The 20,487-nt window shown below is 45.8% G+C and overlaps 2 protein-coding genes across 3 annotated transcripts in view; both read right to left on the bottom strand.

Moving 5' to 3' along the window:
* LOC145410919 (nischarin) overlaps nucleotides 1-19,854 on the bottom strand; it is a 106,113-nt gene extending 86,259 nt beyond the window's left edge. Inside the window, exons 1-2 of one of the 2 annotated variants that reach the window (XM_080280960.1) lie at nucleotides 19,805-19,852; nucleotides 2,326-2,453 (exon numbers count right to left, since the gene is read on the bottom strand). In XM_080280960.1, the coding sequence (XP_080137086.1) occupies nucleotides 2,326-2,352 (27 nt within the window). In that variant the 5' untranslated portion in view covers nucleotides 2,353-2,453; nucleotides 19,805-19,852. Of the gene's footprint in view, nucleotides 1-2,325; nucleotides 2,454-19,804 lie in introns of both variants that reach the window. The other variant, XM_080280961.1, reaches the window with a different exon arrangement.
* Nucleotides 11,956-12,567, bottom strand: LOC145411026 (uncharacterized). The gene has a single exon (XM_080281088.1). It carries the CDS (start codon nucleotides 12,565-12,567, stop codon nucleotides 11,956-11,958), a length of 612 nt encoding a protein of 203 aa, XP_080137214.1.
* Nucleotides 19,855-20,487: the final 633 nt, after the last annotated feature.

Genomic DNA, 20,487 nt, shown 5'->3' with positions numbered 1-20,487 from the left:
GTGAATGTACAGCGAGGTTGGATGGTGAGGAATTGGAAAATGTGAGTACGTTTAAGTACTTGGGTAATGTGATGAGTAAGGATGGAGGTTTGGAGGGTGAAGTGCTTGAAAGGGTACAGCAGGGAAGAAAGGTTGCTGGTTCTTTGAAAGCAGTGATAAGAAACAGGGAAGTGAGCATGGAAGTGAAAAAGTTACTGCACGAAAGTATTGTGATACCAACTCTAATGTATGGAAGTGAAGCTTCGACGTTGTTGGAAGGACACAAGTCAAGAGTGAGAGCAGTGGAAATGAGTTATTTAAGAGAAGCCTGTGGAGTCACATGGAGAGACAGGCTGATGAATGAGGATATAAAGAAGCGTTGTGGTGTGGATGTGGATGTGATAGGAAGTGTTATGAGGAACACACTGAGGTGGTTTGGCCATGTGGAGAGGATGGAAGGTGAAAGACTGACGAAGAGAGTGTATGTGAGTGAGGTGGAGGCCGAGGATGAGATGGAGGGATGGGGTGGAGAGGTATATGAGAGAGGGGGGTGTGAGTTGGGAGCAGGGCAGTGAAATGGCGGGGGACAGGGCGACTTGGAGGCGATTTGTTTGTGGCCACCCCAAACGGGATTGAGGCGTCTGGCAATAGATAGATAGATAGATAGAAGTTATCCTTGGCGACTCAAGTTTTTACGTCTTGCAACTATGGCATACAGAAGAGTGGGAGAAGACATGATTGAATATATAAAATCATGTGTGGATGGTATGACCCAGATGTCAACATGGGCCTAACAGCAAGACAGGGACCAACTTGAGGTAATAAAACATACCAATAAGATCCGCAGGTTCACTAATGATCTATATATAGATCCTGTTGTCCATCTCCATGTACCTCTGTGCCATGTGCTCATCATATCTTTTTTTTTTTAACATTTACAGAAGAAACACTCACAGCATGTTGTGGTAAACTACTGTAGCCTATTCTACTGATATAGTACTCTGAGTATGAATGTGTTTCCTGTTAGACTTTTCTTGAATTGCCTTTTGAACAGCTGTTTGGAATGACCACTTCAGTTTGTCTTGGTCTCTTGGAAAAAGTCTCATGGATTCAAATGTCCAAAATCCATTCATAATGTTAAAGACCTCGATCATGTCTCCATGTATCCGCTGGTCCTACAGCTTAGGTACGTTCAGTCTTTGCAGGCGTTCCTCATAACTTAGGCTTATAAGACTTGGAACTATATTGGTTGCTCTTCGCTGCACCTTTTCAATCTTACTGATGTTTTAGCCAAAGTTGGAGGGACCACATTTGGATGGCATACTCAAGATGAAAGCAAATGTAAGTCCTGTAGATGGTGGCGAATCCATCTTCAATCCAGTTGTTGAATGTTCTACGAATGAGACTCATGATATGGTTTGCCATGGAGACAATGTTACCAATATGGCTGTCAAACTTCAAATTGTCGCTGAACAGTACTCCCAGATCTTTTTCAGCATGGACCTCTGTTGTGCTTCTGCCATCAGTTCTGTAGTTCTGCCACTGGTTGGCTATCTCCACATGTATGACTTTGCATAAAACTGAATTAAAACATTGAAACCATATATCGGACCATTCGGTCATGTTGTTTGTGTCATTTTGTATTGATTACTTCTCCGTTACCAGTAATGTCCTTACAGGATTGTATATTTTTGTATCATCTGCAAAGATCTTGCAAGTGGTGTGTATGTTGTCGGGGAGATTATTTATGTACACTAAAATGAGCATGGGGGCCCAATACTGACCCTTGAGGGACTCCACTTGTTCTTTCTACAGGGTTTGATAGCCCCATTTACCATTACCCTTTGTGTCCTGTTGGTGAGAAAATCTTCTATCCACCTCAGCACATTACCTCCAATTCCTACTCCATGTAGCCTTTAACTCAGTCTTGCAAGTGGTAAAGTAACGGTATCAAATGTTTTAGCATAATTGAAATAAATTACATCAAATGGGTCACTGTTGTTGTGCAATTTTTCCAGTCATTCAAGGTTTCCAATAAGTTGGCTAGGCATGAACTTTGACTTTTGAATCTGTGCTGGTTTTTGCATAGTGCCTCTGTCTTGCAAGCTCTTTACCATCTTGTCTCTTATTATTTCTTCCAATATCTTTCCAACGATACTAGTTAGACTTTACAGGACTGTATTTTCCTGGTTTGGCTCAGCCTCCGTTCTTGAAAATTGGTGAAAAAATAGCTGCAGTCTGAACAGATCCATCATATAACATGTCTATCTATCTATTGCCAGTCACCAAAATCCCATAGGGGATGGCCATTTGACTTTGAGTTGTTTTACAGGGAGAGGCACTAACCTTCCACCAGCCCACTTGTCGACACATAGGGAGCACGTATGGTTTGGTTATATGGTTACCACCCAGCGTTGTAAATGGTTTCTGGGCTTACAGGAAACCATTTGGCTTGTCACTCAATGTATATCCACCTGTAAAGGAAAGAAAAGCAATAAGAAGTAACAGGAAAGATGGGAGACATAGGAAAAGAGGAGGACAGGCACAGAAAAAGAATGATAAAAGCTAAGAAAGAAGTAGGCGGCACTACATCAAGTGAGTGGATGATGGTCGCCACCACCTACCACTAGCATATAATGTTCAGCTAATTCCTTATGTACCTATGGGTGAATGGTATGCTGTCTGATCCTGGCTCTTTTAATTCATTTAATGCTTCAAGTTTTTTCTGAATTATGTCTGTTGGAGTAGACTGTAGTACCATCCAAGCAGGGCAGTACTCCCGAAGTGGATGGAAAGCTGATGACAGGGAGTGCTGGAGCTCCCGTTTCATCAGCCCTCGGGACTAGTTCCTGACCATCCCCCTTTCCTGAACTTTTTCAGCGTCTCAGTTACACAGAGAGTAGGCCAGCATGCTCTGCAATACAAATTTCTCTAACTATCTACACCAAACTACATGCACAGTACACACTACACTTCCTTTTCCAAAATTCAAAAAAATCATGGCGTCTCAACACTCAGCCTCGGATTCCCCAGGGAGGGAGGGGACCATAAATGCCCCCACCTTCCGCTCCTCTCCTGGTGACGACTTGAGCTGCCTGGAACCACTGTCTGACTCACTTCTTCATTTCTGCAACATTCGCGGCCTTTCCTCTAACTTTCACTCTGTTGAGCACCACCTCTCCTCCTCTAAACCTCACCTTCTCTTTCTAACTGAGACTCAGCTGTCTGAGGCAACTAACAGCAAACCTTTTTCTGTATCATCCTACTTTCTCTATACTAATTTCAAAGCCAAAGGTGGCTGTTGTGTATATATATGCAACGACTTATCTTGCTCTCGTGTTCCTGAACTTGATTCTTCTGAATTCTCTACACTCTGCTTTCCTGTCATTCTCTGACTATATATATCTGTGCTGCTTACTTATCCCCTAATTCTACTAGCAAAAATTCTTCGACTATCTTACTTCTACAACGGAACACATTCTATCCATTTCTCCTTTCTCTGAAATCTCCATTTTAGGAGATTTGAATGTTCACCACCACCTTTGGCTCTCCTCTCCTTTCACTGATCCACCTGGTCAACAAGCCTACATCTTTTCTATCCTTAATGACCTAGAGCAGCTTGTACAGCACCCTACCCATATCCAAGACCACCTTGGAGAGAGCTCCAACATACTTGACCTCTTCCTTACAACTAATCCTTCTGCTTACACTGTTAATCTTTTCTCTCTGTTGGGCTCCTCCGAACACAACCTTATCACCTTAACCTGTCCTATCACTCCAGTACAGCCTGTGGACCCTCCAGGGAAATGTCATCTGTGGCATTTTGGAGCCACGGATTGGGAGGCCCTCAGGCAGTACTTCTTTGATTTTCCCTGGAATGATTATTGCTTCCATGGCCAGGAGCCATCTGAGTGTGCCTTGCGCATTACGGAGGTTATTCTCTCGATCATGGAAGCATACATTCCTTTCTCGTATCCTTTGTCTAACGCGAGAAAGCCGTGGTTTAATCACGCTTGTTCTAATGCTGTCCGCAACAAGGAGAGGGCCTACAAAAGGTACCAGAGCCAACCCACCCTTGAATCACATCATCTTTACGTTTCTGCCCGGAATCGTGCTAAGTCTGTTCTTCGCTCTGCTAAAAATAATTTCATCCGTACTAAATGCTCTCAACTCTCCAACTTGAATTCTTCCCGCTCCTTCTGGCACCTTGCCAAAAACCTTTCTAACAACTTTACCTCATCATCCTTTCCTCCTCTTTTCTATTCTAATGGTTCTGTAGCTATTTCTTCTACTGATAAAGCAGGTCTCTTCACACAGACTCTCCTCCAATTCCACCTCAGAAGATTCCGGTGCTGTTCCTCCATCACTTCCCCCCTCTGACTTCCTCATGGCTGACATTAAAATTTCTTCAGCTGATGTATTTTCTGCCATCACTGGCCTCAATACTAACAAGGTATATGGGCCTGATGGAGTCCCTCCTATTGTTCTCAAGAACTGTGCTTCTGTGCTTACACCCTGCCTAGGCAAACTCTTTCGCCTTTGTCTGTCAACTTGTACCTTTCCTTCTTGCTGGAAGTTTGCTCTCATTCAGCCAGTCCCAAAGAAGGGTGTCCACTCCCAACCCTCCAACTATCGTCCAATTGCTTTAACGTCCTATATTTCAAAAGTTTTCGAGTCAATTCTCAATAGAAAAATTATAAGGCATCTTTCCTATGACAACCTTCTTTCTGACCGTCAGTATGGGTTCCGTCAGGGACGCTCCACTGGCGATCTTCTCACCTACCTTTCAGATTCCTGGTCATCCTCCTTTTGGGACTTTGGCGAAAGCTTTGCCATTGCACTTGACATCTCAAAGGCTTTTGATTGAGTCTGGCATAAACCTTTAATTTCCAAACTGCCTTCTTATGGTTTCTATCCTTCTATCTGTGCCTTCATCGCTAGCTTCCTTTCTGGTCGTTCTATAGCCGTTGTTGTAGACGGCCATCGTTCTTCTCCTAGATCTATCAACAGTGATGTTCCTCATGGCTCTGTCCCATCACCAACTCTCTTCCTTTTATTCATCAATGACCTTCTGCCACTGCTGCATACCTGTACTGGGCTTTTGGATTTGATTTGCATTTTGAAGAGATTCAGTTCATACTGTCACCTGATCCTTCTCAGTGTTTTTGTGCAAGCACTGCTTTCCTGCTTGTATATCTCACTGCTCTTTTAGCCACTACGGTAAACCAGGGCTGCTTTTCCTTGGTCCACTGACCTGATGTACTTTTTGGTACAAATTGATCTATCCTTTCAAAAAGTTTCATTTCAATTACGCTATTCATCTCTTCTGTGCTCTTGTCTTGCAGCTCTTCTCTCCAGTTTATCCCTTGCATCTTCTCCTTGAATTTTACATAATCACCCTAGAAAAACTTGAATTTGGTCATTTCCAATTCTAGCTGTGGTGGTGATTGATAAAGGTACCGTTATTAAATTCCAGGACATTGTGGTCATTCCTTCCCACTGGGGTCAACATATGCTATTGTTCAATGATATTTTCTTTACTGGTAATGATCAAGTCAAATGTGCTGGGTCTATGATCACCACTTACTAGGGTGAAAATTTTGAGCTGGGTACATTGTAGTAGGGTCCCAGATCGCTCTACCTTAATTCATTTCATAATTTATGGAAACATGTAGGACTAAGCTACGGTAAATGAACTTCACCTCTAAATTTGTTGATGTGTGGAATCGTTTGCCAGACTGAGTGATAGCTAAATACAGTAGAACCCCGGAATTCGTACACAATTCATTCCTGGAGGTTGTACGAGTTGTGAATTGTTCGAAAACCGAATCATTTTTTTCCATAGGAAACAATGTATTTTGCATTAATCCATACAAAAAACCTTTAGAATAAAGAAATATACCCTGTAGATGATATAAATGATAATTTTACTGCATCTTGCCAGTACTGAGGAGAGCTGATGGCTTAAGTGGATGGATGTGGAGAGGGGGAGGAGGGGTGTTAGTTTTTGGAAGGGGAGTCACCTTCAGTGAAAACTGCAGGTAATTTCCCTTCTGGTGTTTTTCTCTTTTCTGTTTCTTTGGACAAGGAGATTCTTGGGATAGGGGGAGATGCTTGTGGATGGGGAAATGCTTGGGGTTGGGGCATAGCTTTGGGTTCTTTAATGGTAAAGAACCTGATTATGTACAAATTTCTAACGAAAATACGTAATTTATCACAAAGTCTAATGGAGCCTGTGTGACTGATGCATAGCTGGCAGAAGACAAAGTGGGGCTGGCGAACACGTGGCACCTATGACACCGTGTCTCTTGGTGCGAATAGCGGGTCACTGTACAAAAACTGGAGCGATTTTTGGACAAAAAAGCTGTAGGAAAACCAAGTTGTACAAGTAGAGAGGTGTACGAATTCCGGAGTTCCACTGTACTAAAAGGGTCACATCCTTTGAGAAACATCTTGATATATTCTAGGATGAACAACCAATCAAATACAATTTTGAAAAGCCATTATTAATCACTTCAGGCTGCCACACAAATCTGAGCTCCCCAGGGTCTGACAGTGACATCTGGATATGGAGGACTAGCAAGTCATGCGTCCAGTATTCATCGTAAGGCAATGGTGCTCTTGTTAGTGGGTATTGCTTTTGCTCTGGCAACGTGAGCACCTGATGCCACTGTACCATATTTATATTAACTACCAGGTGGTCAGAGCCAGGTAATAAATGCATTTTATGAGAATGTGGTATCAGAATACATATTTTGTCGACTTCAGTTTACAAACCCAGCCTCAGAAGACATCCATAATTTAGCTTCCAGTAAGTAGTATCCATCAGCATAAATGACTCCGCTAAATCTTTACCAAATGGGTGAGGTAATTCCACATATATTATAACAAATTCACAATCTCAAGGTAAGTTATTTTGGTACATAAGCGCTACTGATATTTAACTGTTCCATTGTGACTGCAAAAAGTGATTAGAAAAAGACAAAATATACCTATTTAGGGGTATTATAGGAAGCAGCCAGGTTCCCCACGGCAACGTTTACCTATGATTTCTCCGACTGGCCTCATTGTTTACCAACCATTGCTCCAACTGGACGTGTCAGTGTATCCCGAGTCAAAGCAATGGCAAACTTAATGATTTAACCAAATCTACCTTAATCCAACTCAACCTCACTTGCTTTTGACAGCCAACTTTCAAATTTAGAAATACGCATTAGGAATGTTAAACATGGCGGGCTACTGGCAGACATCGGCAAAATATTTAAATTTAGAAATGCGCGTTAGAAATGTTAAACATGGCTGGCTACTGGCAGACATCAGTGAAATATTGATGCATTCTAGGTCCTCATTTATAGCTTTCAGAGGTAAGGTTGTAAAAATCCCTAGTATGGTAGCTGTGGTAATCCTGGAATAAAAACTAATAACCTGTGAAATACTCATTTCAGTAGTAAATATGGAAAGGCAGTGGTCATTTGGTAAAGGTAAGTTTATAAAAGTCCCTAGTAGCTGTGGTAATCCTGGAATAATAACTACTGTACTAACCTGTGAAAGACTCATTTCAGCAGTAAATATGGAAAGGCAATACTCGTTTGGTAAAGAATTAATGACTTTTCGTCTGTGGCATTTCTTTTGCAGAATGATCTGAGATTACTGATAAAGTTAAGGGGTGGGGGTCTAAGCCTCAGTTAGGGGTCTTGAGATGGATGAGAATATCAAAATAGAACGAATCACAAAAAGGTATGGGAAATAACAGTTCTATTATCATTTCAACCGCTAATGGAATTCATTATTTTTCTCTTCACCAATGGATAGTTCTCTCAGTGACAAGAAGTTTGAATACCAACACTTACCACTGCAACTCAGTAATAATGGCAATACAGAATTTCTTTTAATTTTCTGAAATTTCAGTCGAAAGCAGGTCTTGTTGTGGTCAGATCTGGTGAGTTAGGAGTGCGTGCGTAAGTTGGTTTCCACTGCGCTTTACTGACCTTGAGTGGTGGCCAATAAGCAACCTGATCTCAAGGGCGGTAATTTTGAATGAATCATGGACTATGGTCAATGAGTGACCTCCTTACAATTTCCTTTGTTTTAGGCCAATCATTTCAAACCTGGGAGGAAGGTAGAGGCCCAGAGGATTGGAAGTCAGGTATAATTATTCCCTTGTACAAAAAGAAAGGGGAAAAAGAAGTAGGGGCATTTGTCTTCTTAGTGTAATAGGAAACGTGTATGGTAGGATACCGGTACTTACTGACAGAGTGAAGGAAACAACAGAGGAATTAGTTGGAGAAGGATAGGGATGCTTTAAGAAGGGAAGAGGTTGTGTAGATCAGATATTCATTCTTAGATCTCTAGTGGAAAAGTTTCTAGAGAAGGGAAAGAAGTTGTATACGGCTTTCATGGATTTGGAGAAAGCATTTGACAGGGTGGATACACAAGGATTGTGGAAAGTATTAAGAATATATGGAATAGATGGGAAGTTGCTGAATGCTGTGAAGAGTATGTATGATGGTGCTAAGGCTGCAGTGCGTGTGGATGGTGAACTGAGTGAATTTTTCTCTTTGAAGGTCGGGTTGAAACAGGGATGTGTCATGTCTCCATGGTTGTTCAATCTGTACATGGATGGAGTAATAAAAGAGGTACAAGGTAGGGCACTAGATGTTGGAGTGGCCCTGATGAGAGAAGGCAGTGTTTGGAAACTCCCTGTACGGTACTGTTCTTTGCAGATGATACTGTGTTGTTGAGTGAAGACGAAGGGGAGCTGCAAGGCATGGTGGATGAGTTTGGGACAGTGTGAAAGAAATGGAATCTAAAGATGAATGTAGGGAAGAGTATTAGTAGTAGCTGTTCCCTAGGCAGTCTGGCCGAACAGCCCCGAGTCCCTTGGGAAGGCCATGGCGGAGACCGGGCTTTCCCACAGAGCTCTCAAAGAGTGTATGTTGTGTTGTTGGCGTAGGTGATTGTGTGCAATGCAGTCTTCCATAATGTGTTTAATAGTATGGGGTGTTGTGTTGCATCCTGGACAGGCATCAGCAACGGAGTCATCCAGCCTCTTCTGGTAGCTTAAGAGGGCTGGATGGTGCCCACATCTCAGCCTGGCCAGGTGGACCCTGTCCTCACGAGGAAGATAGGATTCAGAAGGGTGGATGTCAGGAGGCCGTGCATGCAGCTGTGTGTTGTCTTTAAGCGACTGAATGGAGCGGCGAGTGATCTGAGTGTGGATATGCTTCTGGAAGCTGGTCTGAGGTGGGCGAGGGGGGAGAGATGACGGTATTTGTGTATGGTATCGTGTGCTGGGTGTTGTTTTAATGTTCCTTGGTGTGGGTGGATGTGCTGCCATGTACTGTAGTGGATGTTGTGGGTTTGTGGAGGCTGCATCAAGAAACTGGGTGCCTCTCATGTCTAGGTGAATCTTGACTTTGAGGACTTTGGTTTCTTGATGTAGGTGGTCTGTCGATGTAGTAGCTGTGCAGCCTGTGATTATTTTTAGGGCCTTGTTCTGTATGGTATGCAGAGTGTTGTAATATGTTTTGGTGAGGTTAGAAGCCCAGGCAGGGCTTGCATAATTCATCACTGAACGTATGTATTGTTTGTATACTGTGGTGGTGGTTTCTTTGTTGTGTCTGAATGTTGTATGGGCAAGTGACCTCAAAGCATTGAGTCTTGGTGTTATTTTATTTTTAATTTTTGTGATGTGTTGTTTAAATGACATTGATGTATTGCATGTTACACCAAGGATTTTGTGTGTGTGTGTGTGTGTGTGTGTGTGTGTGTGTGTGTGTGTGTGTGTGTGTGGTAGGGGGGTGTTGTTTATGGCGGGGTGTGGGATCTGACTGTGTTCTGCTGTCCAGTTTGTGAGAAGAGTCACTGTAGATTTGGCTGGGGCTATTTTGAGCCTGTTTGTGGTGAACCATTCGTGTAATGTGTTGAGGTAAGGTTGAATGATGAGTGCAGCTGTTTGAGTTTTGGTGCGTACATGTAAGTGTTATATCATATGCATAGGAAGCTATGTGTATCTGTGGTGTGTGGGGTGTGGGCAGGTCGTGCATGCATAGTTTAAAGAGTGTAGAGGACAAAACAGATCCTTGGGGGACGTCGTTTGTGAAGTTTCTGATGTTAGAAGACTGACCGACAAATGTTACGTGTGCATATCTGCCTGCTAAGTAGTTTGCCAGCCATCTTTTTGTGTTATTGTGTATGTTTGTGTTGAGTATTTTGTTTGTGAGGTTGTGGCGGGGGATGGCATCAAAAGCTCTGCTAATGTATAGTGTAACTAGGAGCGTTCTGTGTGGTGGCCTAGCTGAATTCATGCCATCAAAAACTCTCTGTGTAAGGTCTGTAAGAAGGGTGTTTGTGGAGTGTAGCGACCTAAAGCCATGTTGTGACTGGGATAGGGGAATGTGAGGTGTGACTAGTTGTAGTACCAGTCATTTAGTGACTTTAGAGAGGGTACAGAGGAGTGTGATGGGGCAATGTGAAGAGGGTAAGGTGGGGTCTTTGTTGGGTTTAGGGATAGTGATGATATTGCCATGCTTCCAGATGTTGGGTATTCTGTTGTGTTAGTAGCTGTAGTTTGATATGTTGGTGAGTGCTTGTATACCTTGTGGTCCTAGGTGTTTAAGGTGAAAGTTGCTTATGTTGTCTGGTCCACAGGCAAATGAGTGCTTGAGGTTGTTAATGATGTGCTTCGTCTGGTTGTAAGTGAAAGGTGCATAGTCTGGGTCTGTGGGGAACTGTCTCTTACGTCAGATGATACGTCAGTCTTCGGGATGGGGGTTTAGATGGCTGACTTGTGAAAAGTGATTGATGAGAGTGTTTGCTTGTTGTTTGTTTGAAGGTACCCGGTATGGTGTCTGTTGTTGTGATGGCAGTGTGTGATTGTGTGGTGTTGATGTTGGAAAGTGTGATGCTGTTTAGTGTTTTGTAGAGTTTACTGATATTTGTTTTGTGGTCAAGTGTTTGGAGGTAATTTTTCCAGTTTTGTGTTTGCTGTTCTGATATTTTATTGTTTATCTGAGTGTTGAGTTCTTGTATTTGTTGCATGGTGTCTTGTGTATGGGGTGTTGGGGAGTGTCACAGTGTGTCCCGTTGTCTGATGAGGCACTGAATTTCTGGTGTGAAGTTGGGGTTGTGTTTCTTTCTGTTGCCTCTAGGGAAGAGTAGGGAAGAGTAAAATGATGGTCTTTGAGAGAGGTGAAGTCAATGAATGTACAGTGAGGTTGGATGGTGAGGAAATGGAAAATGTGAGTACGTTTAAGTACTTGAGTAGTGTGATGAGTAAGGATGGAAGGTTGGGGGGTGAGGTGCTTGAAAGGGTACAACAAGGAAGGTTGCTGGTTCCTTGAAAGCAGTGATAAGAGACAGGGAAGTGAGCACGGAAGTGAAAAAGTTACTACATGACAGTATTGTGATACCAACTCTAACATATGGAAGTGAAGCTTGGACATTGTTGGAAGGACACAGTCAAGAGTGAGAGCAGTAGAAATGAGTTATTTAAGAGGAGCCTGTGGAGTCACATGGAGAGACAGTCTGACAAATGAGGATATAAAGGAGTGTTGTGGTGTGGATGTGGATGTGATAGGAAGTGTTAGGAGGAACACACTGAGGCGGTTTGGCCATGTGGAGAGGATGGAGGGTGAGAGACTGACGAGGAGAGTGTACGTGAGCGAGGTGGAGGGGGAGACCGAGGATGAGATGGAGGGATGGGGTGGAGAGGTACCAGTATATGAGTGAGGGGGGTGTGAGTTGGGAGCAGGGCAGTGAAATGGCGGGGGACAGGGCGACGTGGAGGCAATTTGTTTGTGGCCACCCCGTACGGGATTGAGGTGTCTGGCAATAGATAGATAGATTTCAAACCTTGTTTCCCTTAATAGGAAAGGGAGGCCCTTTTTCTTCTTCTTCTTCTTCTTGTGGGTTTAAGGACCACGGCCAGTACAATGGCCCAATGCCCTGCCAATGCAAACTGCTTAGGGCCTCACATTATATGCGGGAGAGCTGTCTAGATTTTCGGATAAAGTCAGACATGCACCTCACAACCCGTTCTTGTAACCGAGGGTCCCCGATACCGCCTCCCAGGAGTGTGTGGAGAGACAAACTGAGAACTCCCAGAGATGCCAAACGTTCCCACAAAAGGGTGCGAAGCGAGTGGAACCTAGGACACTGTAACATGAAATGTTCTATGGTTTCTTCAACCTGAGGACACCACTGGCACCATGGATGCTCCATCATACCCAAACAGTACAGGTGGCTTGCAAGGCCTGTGTGGCCCAACCGTAACCTGGTGATGGCTACATCAATGTCTCTGCAGGGATGGCGTGCCCAAGGGTGTTCAAAGGAGTCAGAGCGAAAACGCCCCAAGTGGGAGGCAGGTAGGGTAGTTGCTAGGTGTGCATTCCAGTGCGATATGCAGGCGCTACGTGCAAGTTTAGGGAATGTGGCACTATCTGGCGTCACATGGACCAGTGTACTGTATGTCAGTGCTCGCTTTGCTGCTGCATCTACTATTTCGTTGCCACGGATGCCCACATGTGAGGGAATCCACTGAAGGTGGAGGTACCAGGGAGGAGTAACAAGGAAAAGGAGGTGTTCCATAATAGCATGGACAGTCTTGACATGAGTCACTGGATGATCTGAGAGAAGGAGGGTAAGTGCAGACTGTGAGTCGGTGCATAAGACTACCGATTGAGGCTGGAAGAAAGTCCGGATAAATTCAAGGGCCTGGAGGATGGCTATGAGTTCTGCGTTTAGGACCGTACTGCCCGCTGAACGACCAAGTTTGGCATATGGAAAGATCTTCAAAATAAGCCGCTGAGGCAAAGGAAGATGGAGGGGAGCGAGACCCATCCGTGTAAATTCTCAGGAAGTCCTTATAAACCGAGGAGTCCAAACTGTAAAAGATCTGCCGTGCCAAGACTGCATCTGTCGACTTCGAGAACAGTACTGGGAAGTAGGGGTAGACATATGGAGACAAATCCTTCCAAGGGGGCACTGGGGAGAGAGGAGCCACTGGGGCAGGCCTCGGCAGATCGAGAGACAGAGTGTGGCAGGCTCGGATGCTGCGGATAATGTACGGTAACCTCACTCGCAGCCAAGTTGGGGGCTGATGAAGGACTGTGGAGAGGCGATAAAGGGAGGAGACCGGATGGCTGGAGGGAAGGGCCGAAATACGGTGAAGCAGCCGACAGTCCAGTTCCATGCGGTAGATGGAAAGGGGCATCACCCCTGACTCTGCATGAAGCGAAATAATTGGGGTGGACTTGAAGGCACCTAGGGCAATGCAAAGTGCCGTGTTCTGGACAACATCCAACTTCTTTAGGTGGGTCTGGGCAGCTGATCCGTAAAGGGTGGTGCCGTACGTGATCTTACTGCGGATGAAGGCCAGATATAGTCAGAGAAGAGTGTTTCGATCAGCACCCCACCGAGCTCCTGCGACACACTTCATGATGTCCAGGCGCCTAAGGCATGCCGATTGAAGATGGTCAATATGAGGGGCCCAGGTGAGACGGGGACTGTCCAAATGGAGGCCCAGAAACTTGTGCCGAGTCCGGAGGGTGAGAGGTTCTCCAGCTAGCTGAATCATTGGCATGGAGGGGAGCCTCCTTTGGCCAAAGTACATAAGAGCACTCTTGGGTGCATTGACTGTTAGCCCCCAATCTGCGGCCCAGGTGGCAAAGGCATCCACAGCCTGTTGGAGGCGATGTTGGGCCTCCCATAGGGAGGCAGCACTGCAGAGGATTGAGACATCATCTGCATAGACTAAGGTGGATACTCCAGGAGGATGAGGGAGGTCATACATCAGGACACTGAAAAGTAAGGGACTGAGGCATGATCCCTGTGGCACTCCCTGCCTGACTGGGGTAGGGGAAGAGTATGTACCCCCAAGGGAAACACGAAAGGATAGCTCCTCCAAAAAACTTTGCACCCAGGCCAGTGCAGAGCCTGTGATACCAAGACGGCACAACTTGTACAGTATCCCATCATGGGAGGCAGAATCAAAAGCCCCCTGGAGATCCACGAAGGCAGCCAGGAGTATCTTCTTATGACAGGACGCCTGGTGGACATGATGGTCAAACTGGAGGAAGATGTCAGATGTCCCTCTCCCTGGGCGGAATCCACATTGTACATCAGACATGCGGCTATTGTGCTCCAGCCACCAGGAGAACCGATGGCACACCATCCTCTCAAGCACCTTCCCGATATTGGAGAGCAGTACAATTGGTCTGTAAGAAGCCGGAGAAGAGGGGTCCCTCCCTGACTTGGGGAAGGGCAGGAGGTGGGAGGTTTTCCAGTGAGATGGGAATATCCCTGATGCCCAGCTGTTGTTAAAGATATCTAAGAGTGCCATTTGAAAGCGGACAGGGAGATGAATCAGAAATTCGTCAGGTACTAAATCTGGCCCACATGCCTTCTTTGGTAGTAGGGTCCGCAGAGCAGAGGAGAGTTCTGCCTGGGTAAAAGGGGAGGCTAAGCCTGCTGGGGGGGAGGAGGAGATGCCTGCCTGAGTGACCCTGAGTAGGTGTTGAAGATTTGAAAGTGGAGCTGGGAAGCCAAGTCTAGCTCCAAAGAAGGCAGACAGTAAGGTAGCCTTGTCTTGGAGGCCTACCAGATTACCCTCCTTTACCAGAGGATACGAAAGGGTGGTAGGGCGACTCTTCATTGCCCGAATAAAGGACCAGGTCTGGGATGGTGAGCTTGAGAATCACAGGGTTGAGCAGAAAGCAGACCAGGCAGCACGGTGAGCTCGGGTGAGAGTCCACTTGCATTCTGCATCCCTACGGCGGTGAGTGTCTCGGTGGCTAGGGCAGGGACATCTCCGCCAGATGTTCCAGGAAGACCTCCTAGCCCAGACAACCCTGGTGCAGTCCTCTGTCCACTAAGGAACCGTGGCAGTGCCTCGGAGACGTGTTGAGGACCTGCGGAAGGTCGCCTTACCTGCTGCGATCACAGAAGACGTAAAGTCCATCACGCGATCATGTATGGGTCCTCCAGGCAGAGGCCCAGTGTTATCAAGGGTCGCCATAAAGGAGGACCAGGACCCTCAAGTGAGGATCCAATGTGGACAAGGTGGAGCAGAGCAGGGTGGGGAGAGATTGGGGACATCTAGGATAACTGGAAGATGGTCAGACCCCAAATATGGGCCAGTCCAGATGGTTGAGCCTCCAAAAACAGGATCCCCCAAATATAGATCAAGTGTGGAGGGTAGGCCTGAGTGCGGGTCAATACGGGTCTGTAGCCCAAATGGGGTGAGCAGGGTGAAGCGATCACTTTCTAGCAGAAACCGGAAGAGGGAAGTTCCTGACCATTTCCAGAACCTCGGGTCAGGAAAGGATCCCAATGGGGGTGTCTGGCGTTAAAATCACCCAAGAGGAGGCATGGTGAAGGGAGCTGGTCTTGATAGGCCTGGAGTTCTTCCAGGCCTATGTCCTTGCATGGGTTGTAGCAAACCGCCACAGTGATCCATCCCTGCACGAGGGATATGCGGACCGCAAGAACGTCCAACACCCCTCGAGGGGGGCGGGTCAATGGGAGAACCGAGCTAGGCACATCCTCCCTGACTGCGACAGCTAGACCTCCACCGACATCCTGATGATAAGCTCGGTATACAGTAAAACCCCTAAGCGATAGATGGAGATGTGGAGCTAACCAAGTCTCACACAGACCAATAACATCTGGAACGAGGTCTGCTACTGTGTGTTTGAAATCAGATGTTTTCCGAGGGAGCGATCTGGCATTCCAGAGGAAGAATCTACGTAGAGGTAAAGGAGCCATCACTGAGGGGAGAGTAGAGAGAGAAACTGGGGCAGGAGGCTGACACATATGTCTATAAAGGACTGTCCGTTTTTGTACATGGACAGGGCTGTAAGCAGAAGGTCCACAAAGGACCCTGTAGAATGGGCACCTGTGGGGTTGGCATAAGGGGAAGCATGGGAGGTTGCCCTTGGTACAGGCTGACGTGGAGAGGCAGCAGATTCACCAGGTGTGGAGCCCGTCTCAGGAGATCTGGGGGAGGTGGCGTAAGATATGTTTGGATCTGAGGCGGGAGTTGTGGCCATTAAAGGGGTGGAACTGGCTGTCATTACACCAGGCTGGGTGGAAGGAGCTACTGATTCTTGTGCTGCATGTGGGAAAGAGGTCCGATTTGGGTGGGGACGCTGTCGACGGGGCTTGGGTGGAGGGAGAGGGTGGAGCAGCACTGCTGAATGGGAGGTTGGGTGGGAGGACACGGCAACTGTTCGCTCCACTTCACTTGATTCAGTTGGAGATTCACCACCAGATGTTTCAGGAAGATCTTCCAATGCTGAAAAGCGGTTGCTAACCACTGTTGCGTATGTTAGACAGTCCTGAACAGGCTGGGAAGTCCAACTGGGAGCAATATATGTTGTCAAGGGGTTGGAGCTGGGAGGAATACGGCCGGATGGATTAAGGGCACGCAAACGGGTGTTGACATCCGACAGGGCTGACGGGTCAGTCCTAGCAGCGTCATGGATGGCAAGTGCCTGCTGGTAGACTGGGCACATGCAGGAGACAACTTGGTGTGTGCCACCGCAGAAGAAGCAGTAGGGGTCATTAGTGCATTGACCACCCGATGGGGATTTGCATGGATGGAACCTGCTGCAACGAGAGCAACGAACTTTATTTTTACATGATATTGTGCCGTGTCCAAATCGATGGCATGTATAGCACCTCAGGATGGGAAAAGTGTAAGTCCCTACAGAGTAACATAAGTGGCCAAATATGACCAGCTCCGACAGGGGGCCACTGAATTTGAGCCGTACCACCCTGGCTGCCACTGCTACCTCACCACCAGGAGGGCGGACCATAAGGCGGGTGACTTCCTCTAGCTGGGAGGAACAGTTGCCAAGGCAGCGAAGATTACTAGCAAGTTCCTCCTCCGTGACATCAGGAGCAACAGGCCCTATCTTCCCATATGAGAACTCGCCACTGGAAGGTGAGCGAGCCAACCAACACCTTACTGGCCAGTCCCCCAGCGGGGTGAGGGCCTCTGGTGGTACAGTCATTTTGGCCACATCATCTGCAAAAACACAGAACCTACAGTACTCGTAAAAAGTATTCAGCGTTGTCCGCCGGGTGCACAATACTTATGGCCCAAAAAGAATCACCCATTTTTGGGGGTAAGAATTGAGCCACAAGTTTGAGCTCCGAGCATGACGTCACGGTAGCCTGAGGCCTTCCGACGCGCTGGTTGGTTCCCGCCTCAGTTGCCCACGGGTTGCCTGAGAGAGAGGAACTCCGCCAAGTGTCCCTCTCAAATTGCGCCATTTTTTACCGAGTGTCCCGCAGTGTTTTGGCCTTCAAAACTTTGTTATGGCACCTACCCGTGAACTAGTGAGTGAAATCATATCCCAGATCATTGCTCTAAAGGAGGCAGGCCACCAGACAAAGGAATTAGTGAATTGGTTGGTGTGGCACGATCGACAGTGCGTCGTTGGTGTGCGCGGTTTCGGGAGGAAAACAGTGGTGAAGTTCCCACAAAGAAACCGAGGTCTGGTAGGCCTAGGTAAACTTCCCCAAGGTCTGTTAATGTTTTAAAACGTGCAGTGGAGTTTAATCCTCGTGTGAGTGCAAGGAAAATTAAGGAGAGCAACCCGGAAGTGTTTGGTGAGGTGTCTGTGAGAACAGTGTCTCGTTGGGTCCATGAACTTGGTTACACAAGTCACAGGCCTGTGAAAAAGCCTCTTCTCTCTAGCAGCCAGCGACTTCGTAGGCTTGCCTTTGCTAACAAATACCTTAATTGGGGTGAGAAGCAATGGTTGTCAGTGTTGTGGTCTGATGAGGCAATGTTTAGTGTCACCTGTAACAGAGAAGCACGCAAAGGTAGTGACCCACTTGACCCACGGTATGTAGAAAGTACAGTTAAACATCCTGATTCACTCATGGTATGGGGTTGTTTCTCAGGGAAGGGTTTGGGGAAGCTTGTTGTACTTCCTAAGAACCTCGGAGTGAATCAGGATGTTTACCTGGAGCTTCTGTGTGATCTTTTACCAGACTCCTTCGAGCTAAAAGGTGCACGAGTGTTTCAGCAGGACGGTGCACCTGCTCACAAGGCCAAATCGGTCACCAATTGGCTTTGTGACTGCGAGGTATCATTCATGACAGACTGGCCAGGAAATAGCCCAGACCTCAACCCGATTGAAAACCTCTGGTACCTCGTAAAGAAGAGTCTCCAAGGGAAGGACATGAGCTCTCTGCCTAAGCTGGACGCCGCCATTCGTGACTCCTGGGACAAAATACCCCTCCAGCACCTCAGGAGCCTCGCCCTTTCACTTCCAAGACGTCTCAGGTCCGTGAAGAAATGTAAAGGCTACCCTACGAAGCACTAAAGGTAAATAAAATGCATTATTTATATGTTTTTTCAATGTTGAAAGGTTTGTTTCTCAGGAGGGATGCAGGGCGCTCCATACTTCTGACGAGCACTGTAATAGCTGCTCCTTTACCTACAACTCTAAGTGATCCCTCTATACAGTACTTACCCCATGAAGATTTGTTGATGGCATCTGACAACCTGCGGGGATTCAAAAATACAGGGGTGTTGTCAGCCGACCTTGCTATGTAAACGAGGCTCCTTGGTTCACTGGAGACATCACCAACTGGGGCGGAAGGCCGTATCCACTTTTCCGGGGCACCTCCCTTGTCACTAGTGGCGGAGGCCGTCCTCACCCTCTTACCAGGGGCAATGACTTCTGCAGCGGCAGGAGCGGGGTCCATATGGATGTCCTGTGTGGCGAGGCCGGTCATGGAAGACCCCATGCCTGGCCGTTACACTCACTGTTATAACACTGGAACACTGTGGTGTTACTGCGATATGCCCAAGATAAGCTGGATGTGACTGTACGGCTGAGATGGGTTAACACCCGAGAGTAAGACGGTCGACAACACGGCTGGGAGGAACACGTCCGACAACGACCGGGTCTAGGCAGCGTCCTTCTTGGGAGGCCCTTCAAATGAATTTGAATTTAGTCTAGCTATGGCGACTGTCCAGTGCACCTGTCTGAGTTGTAACTATGGGTTTTACGAATTCATTGTAAATTTTTAAAAAAACGACTATGCTTCTATTAAATTCCTGGATGAAGCATCCAGGAATGAAGACAGAATACTTCCATCAGTATTTCTCAAGATATTTATTCCTGAAGGAACTTACGACTGCTACACTCTCTTTTAGCAACACGTTTCTGCAAACCACACAGACAAGCCAACAGCCAGTGACTTAAAGTTATTTCAGTTAATACGGCATGGCCTTGTACAAGGTTAGGTTAGGTTAATGAAAAAAAGAAAAGGCTACTTCAGTTAATACAGCAGCCTTATATGTTGGTTTGACTGGTTAGGTTAGGTTAGGTTAATGAAAGTTAATCAAATATATAATTCTTTTTCCTGATGTATTTTAGAGATCTCAGTACCATTTTTGCTGTCGATTATATCATAAAATGCCCATTTCGGAGGGGTCAAAGTGGGGAAGAGGGGGTCCAAAACTCGAAAACAGGAAATTTACGGTAAAATCGACTATCAAAATCTTACACAAAACACTAAATCAGTAGATGTCGGAAAATATAAATAAAAGGGGGGTTAGGGCCTTAACGATAATTTTACCGGAATAACAATCAGAACGTAAAAACGAGTGAAAAAACTTGTAAACCTTGACCCATTTACCTAGCTTATCGGCGAGTGTAGACCCATTTGCCTAGCTTATCGGCCACTGTAGAAACAACAGTACCTAACATCTGCATGTTTTCAACACCTAACTAAAATGCATGAATTCATTATCCTATCATGTATTAAACAGACTATAGTTTGGGTGATTACGATTACTTACACGGAATGAACAACCAATAAAAATCTGTTAGATTAGGCCATACATTGCTCACCCAGAGTAAATAAACATACGATTCCGTTTTAAAAATTATATATGTGATAGTTTGAATAACCATATTACAATATCACCCTGGATTTGCTTTTGTCAAGCATTAATCAAAATTCAATTAACGGAAAATTTTCATCTTTAATATATTTACATTATCAGTATTGTACTAAATCGTGACTTCCTTGTAATCATCAGAGTTACCAAGGTCTGGATTATTTGTCTAGCCAAATAAACAAAATTATTCTGGCATCACATCTATGGACAACCAGTGGGTGGATATAAATCCTAAGATATGAGCGCGTCAGGAGAGGACATCACATAATTAAAAAAAAAAAAAAAAAACATGAAACGGCTCCCCTGTCTTTTTCTTTTTCCAGGCCTTCAAATTTATAACCATTGACTTTCCGTAACTGTATTTGATGAAGGTGTGTGGCAGCCACCGTCCTTTGTCGTATATGTACCTTTACAAAAAATATTTCAATTAGACTCCTTTTTCTGTCGTAATAGTTGCATTGCTTTTCTTTCTACTTTTTAAATTTAGTTTTACTGCATATTGTGTGTCTTAACTTTCTTCATTTCTGTTTTCATGCTTCTCCCTTTTTTTTTTTTTTTTTTTTTTTCTTCAATTTGGACGC

The sequence above is a fragment of the Coenobita brevimanus genome, chromosome 87 (genome assembly GCF_032717465.1).
Source record: "Coenobita brevimanus isolate Jiangsu-jjx chromosome 87, ASM3271746v2, whole genome shotgun sequence".
Lineage (NCBI taxonomy): Eukaryota > Metazoa > Arthropoda > Malacostraca > Decapoda > Coenobitidae > Coenobita > Coenobita brevimanus.
The sequence above is the reverse complement of the archived record's forward strand: the minus strand, read 5'-3'. Positions and strand labels throughout refer to the sequence as shown.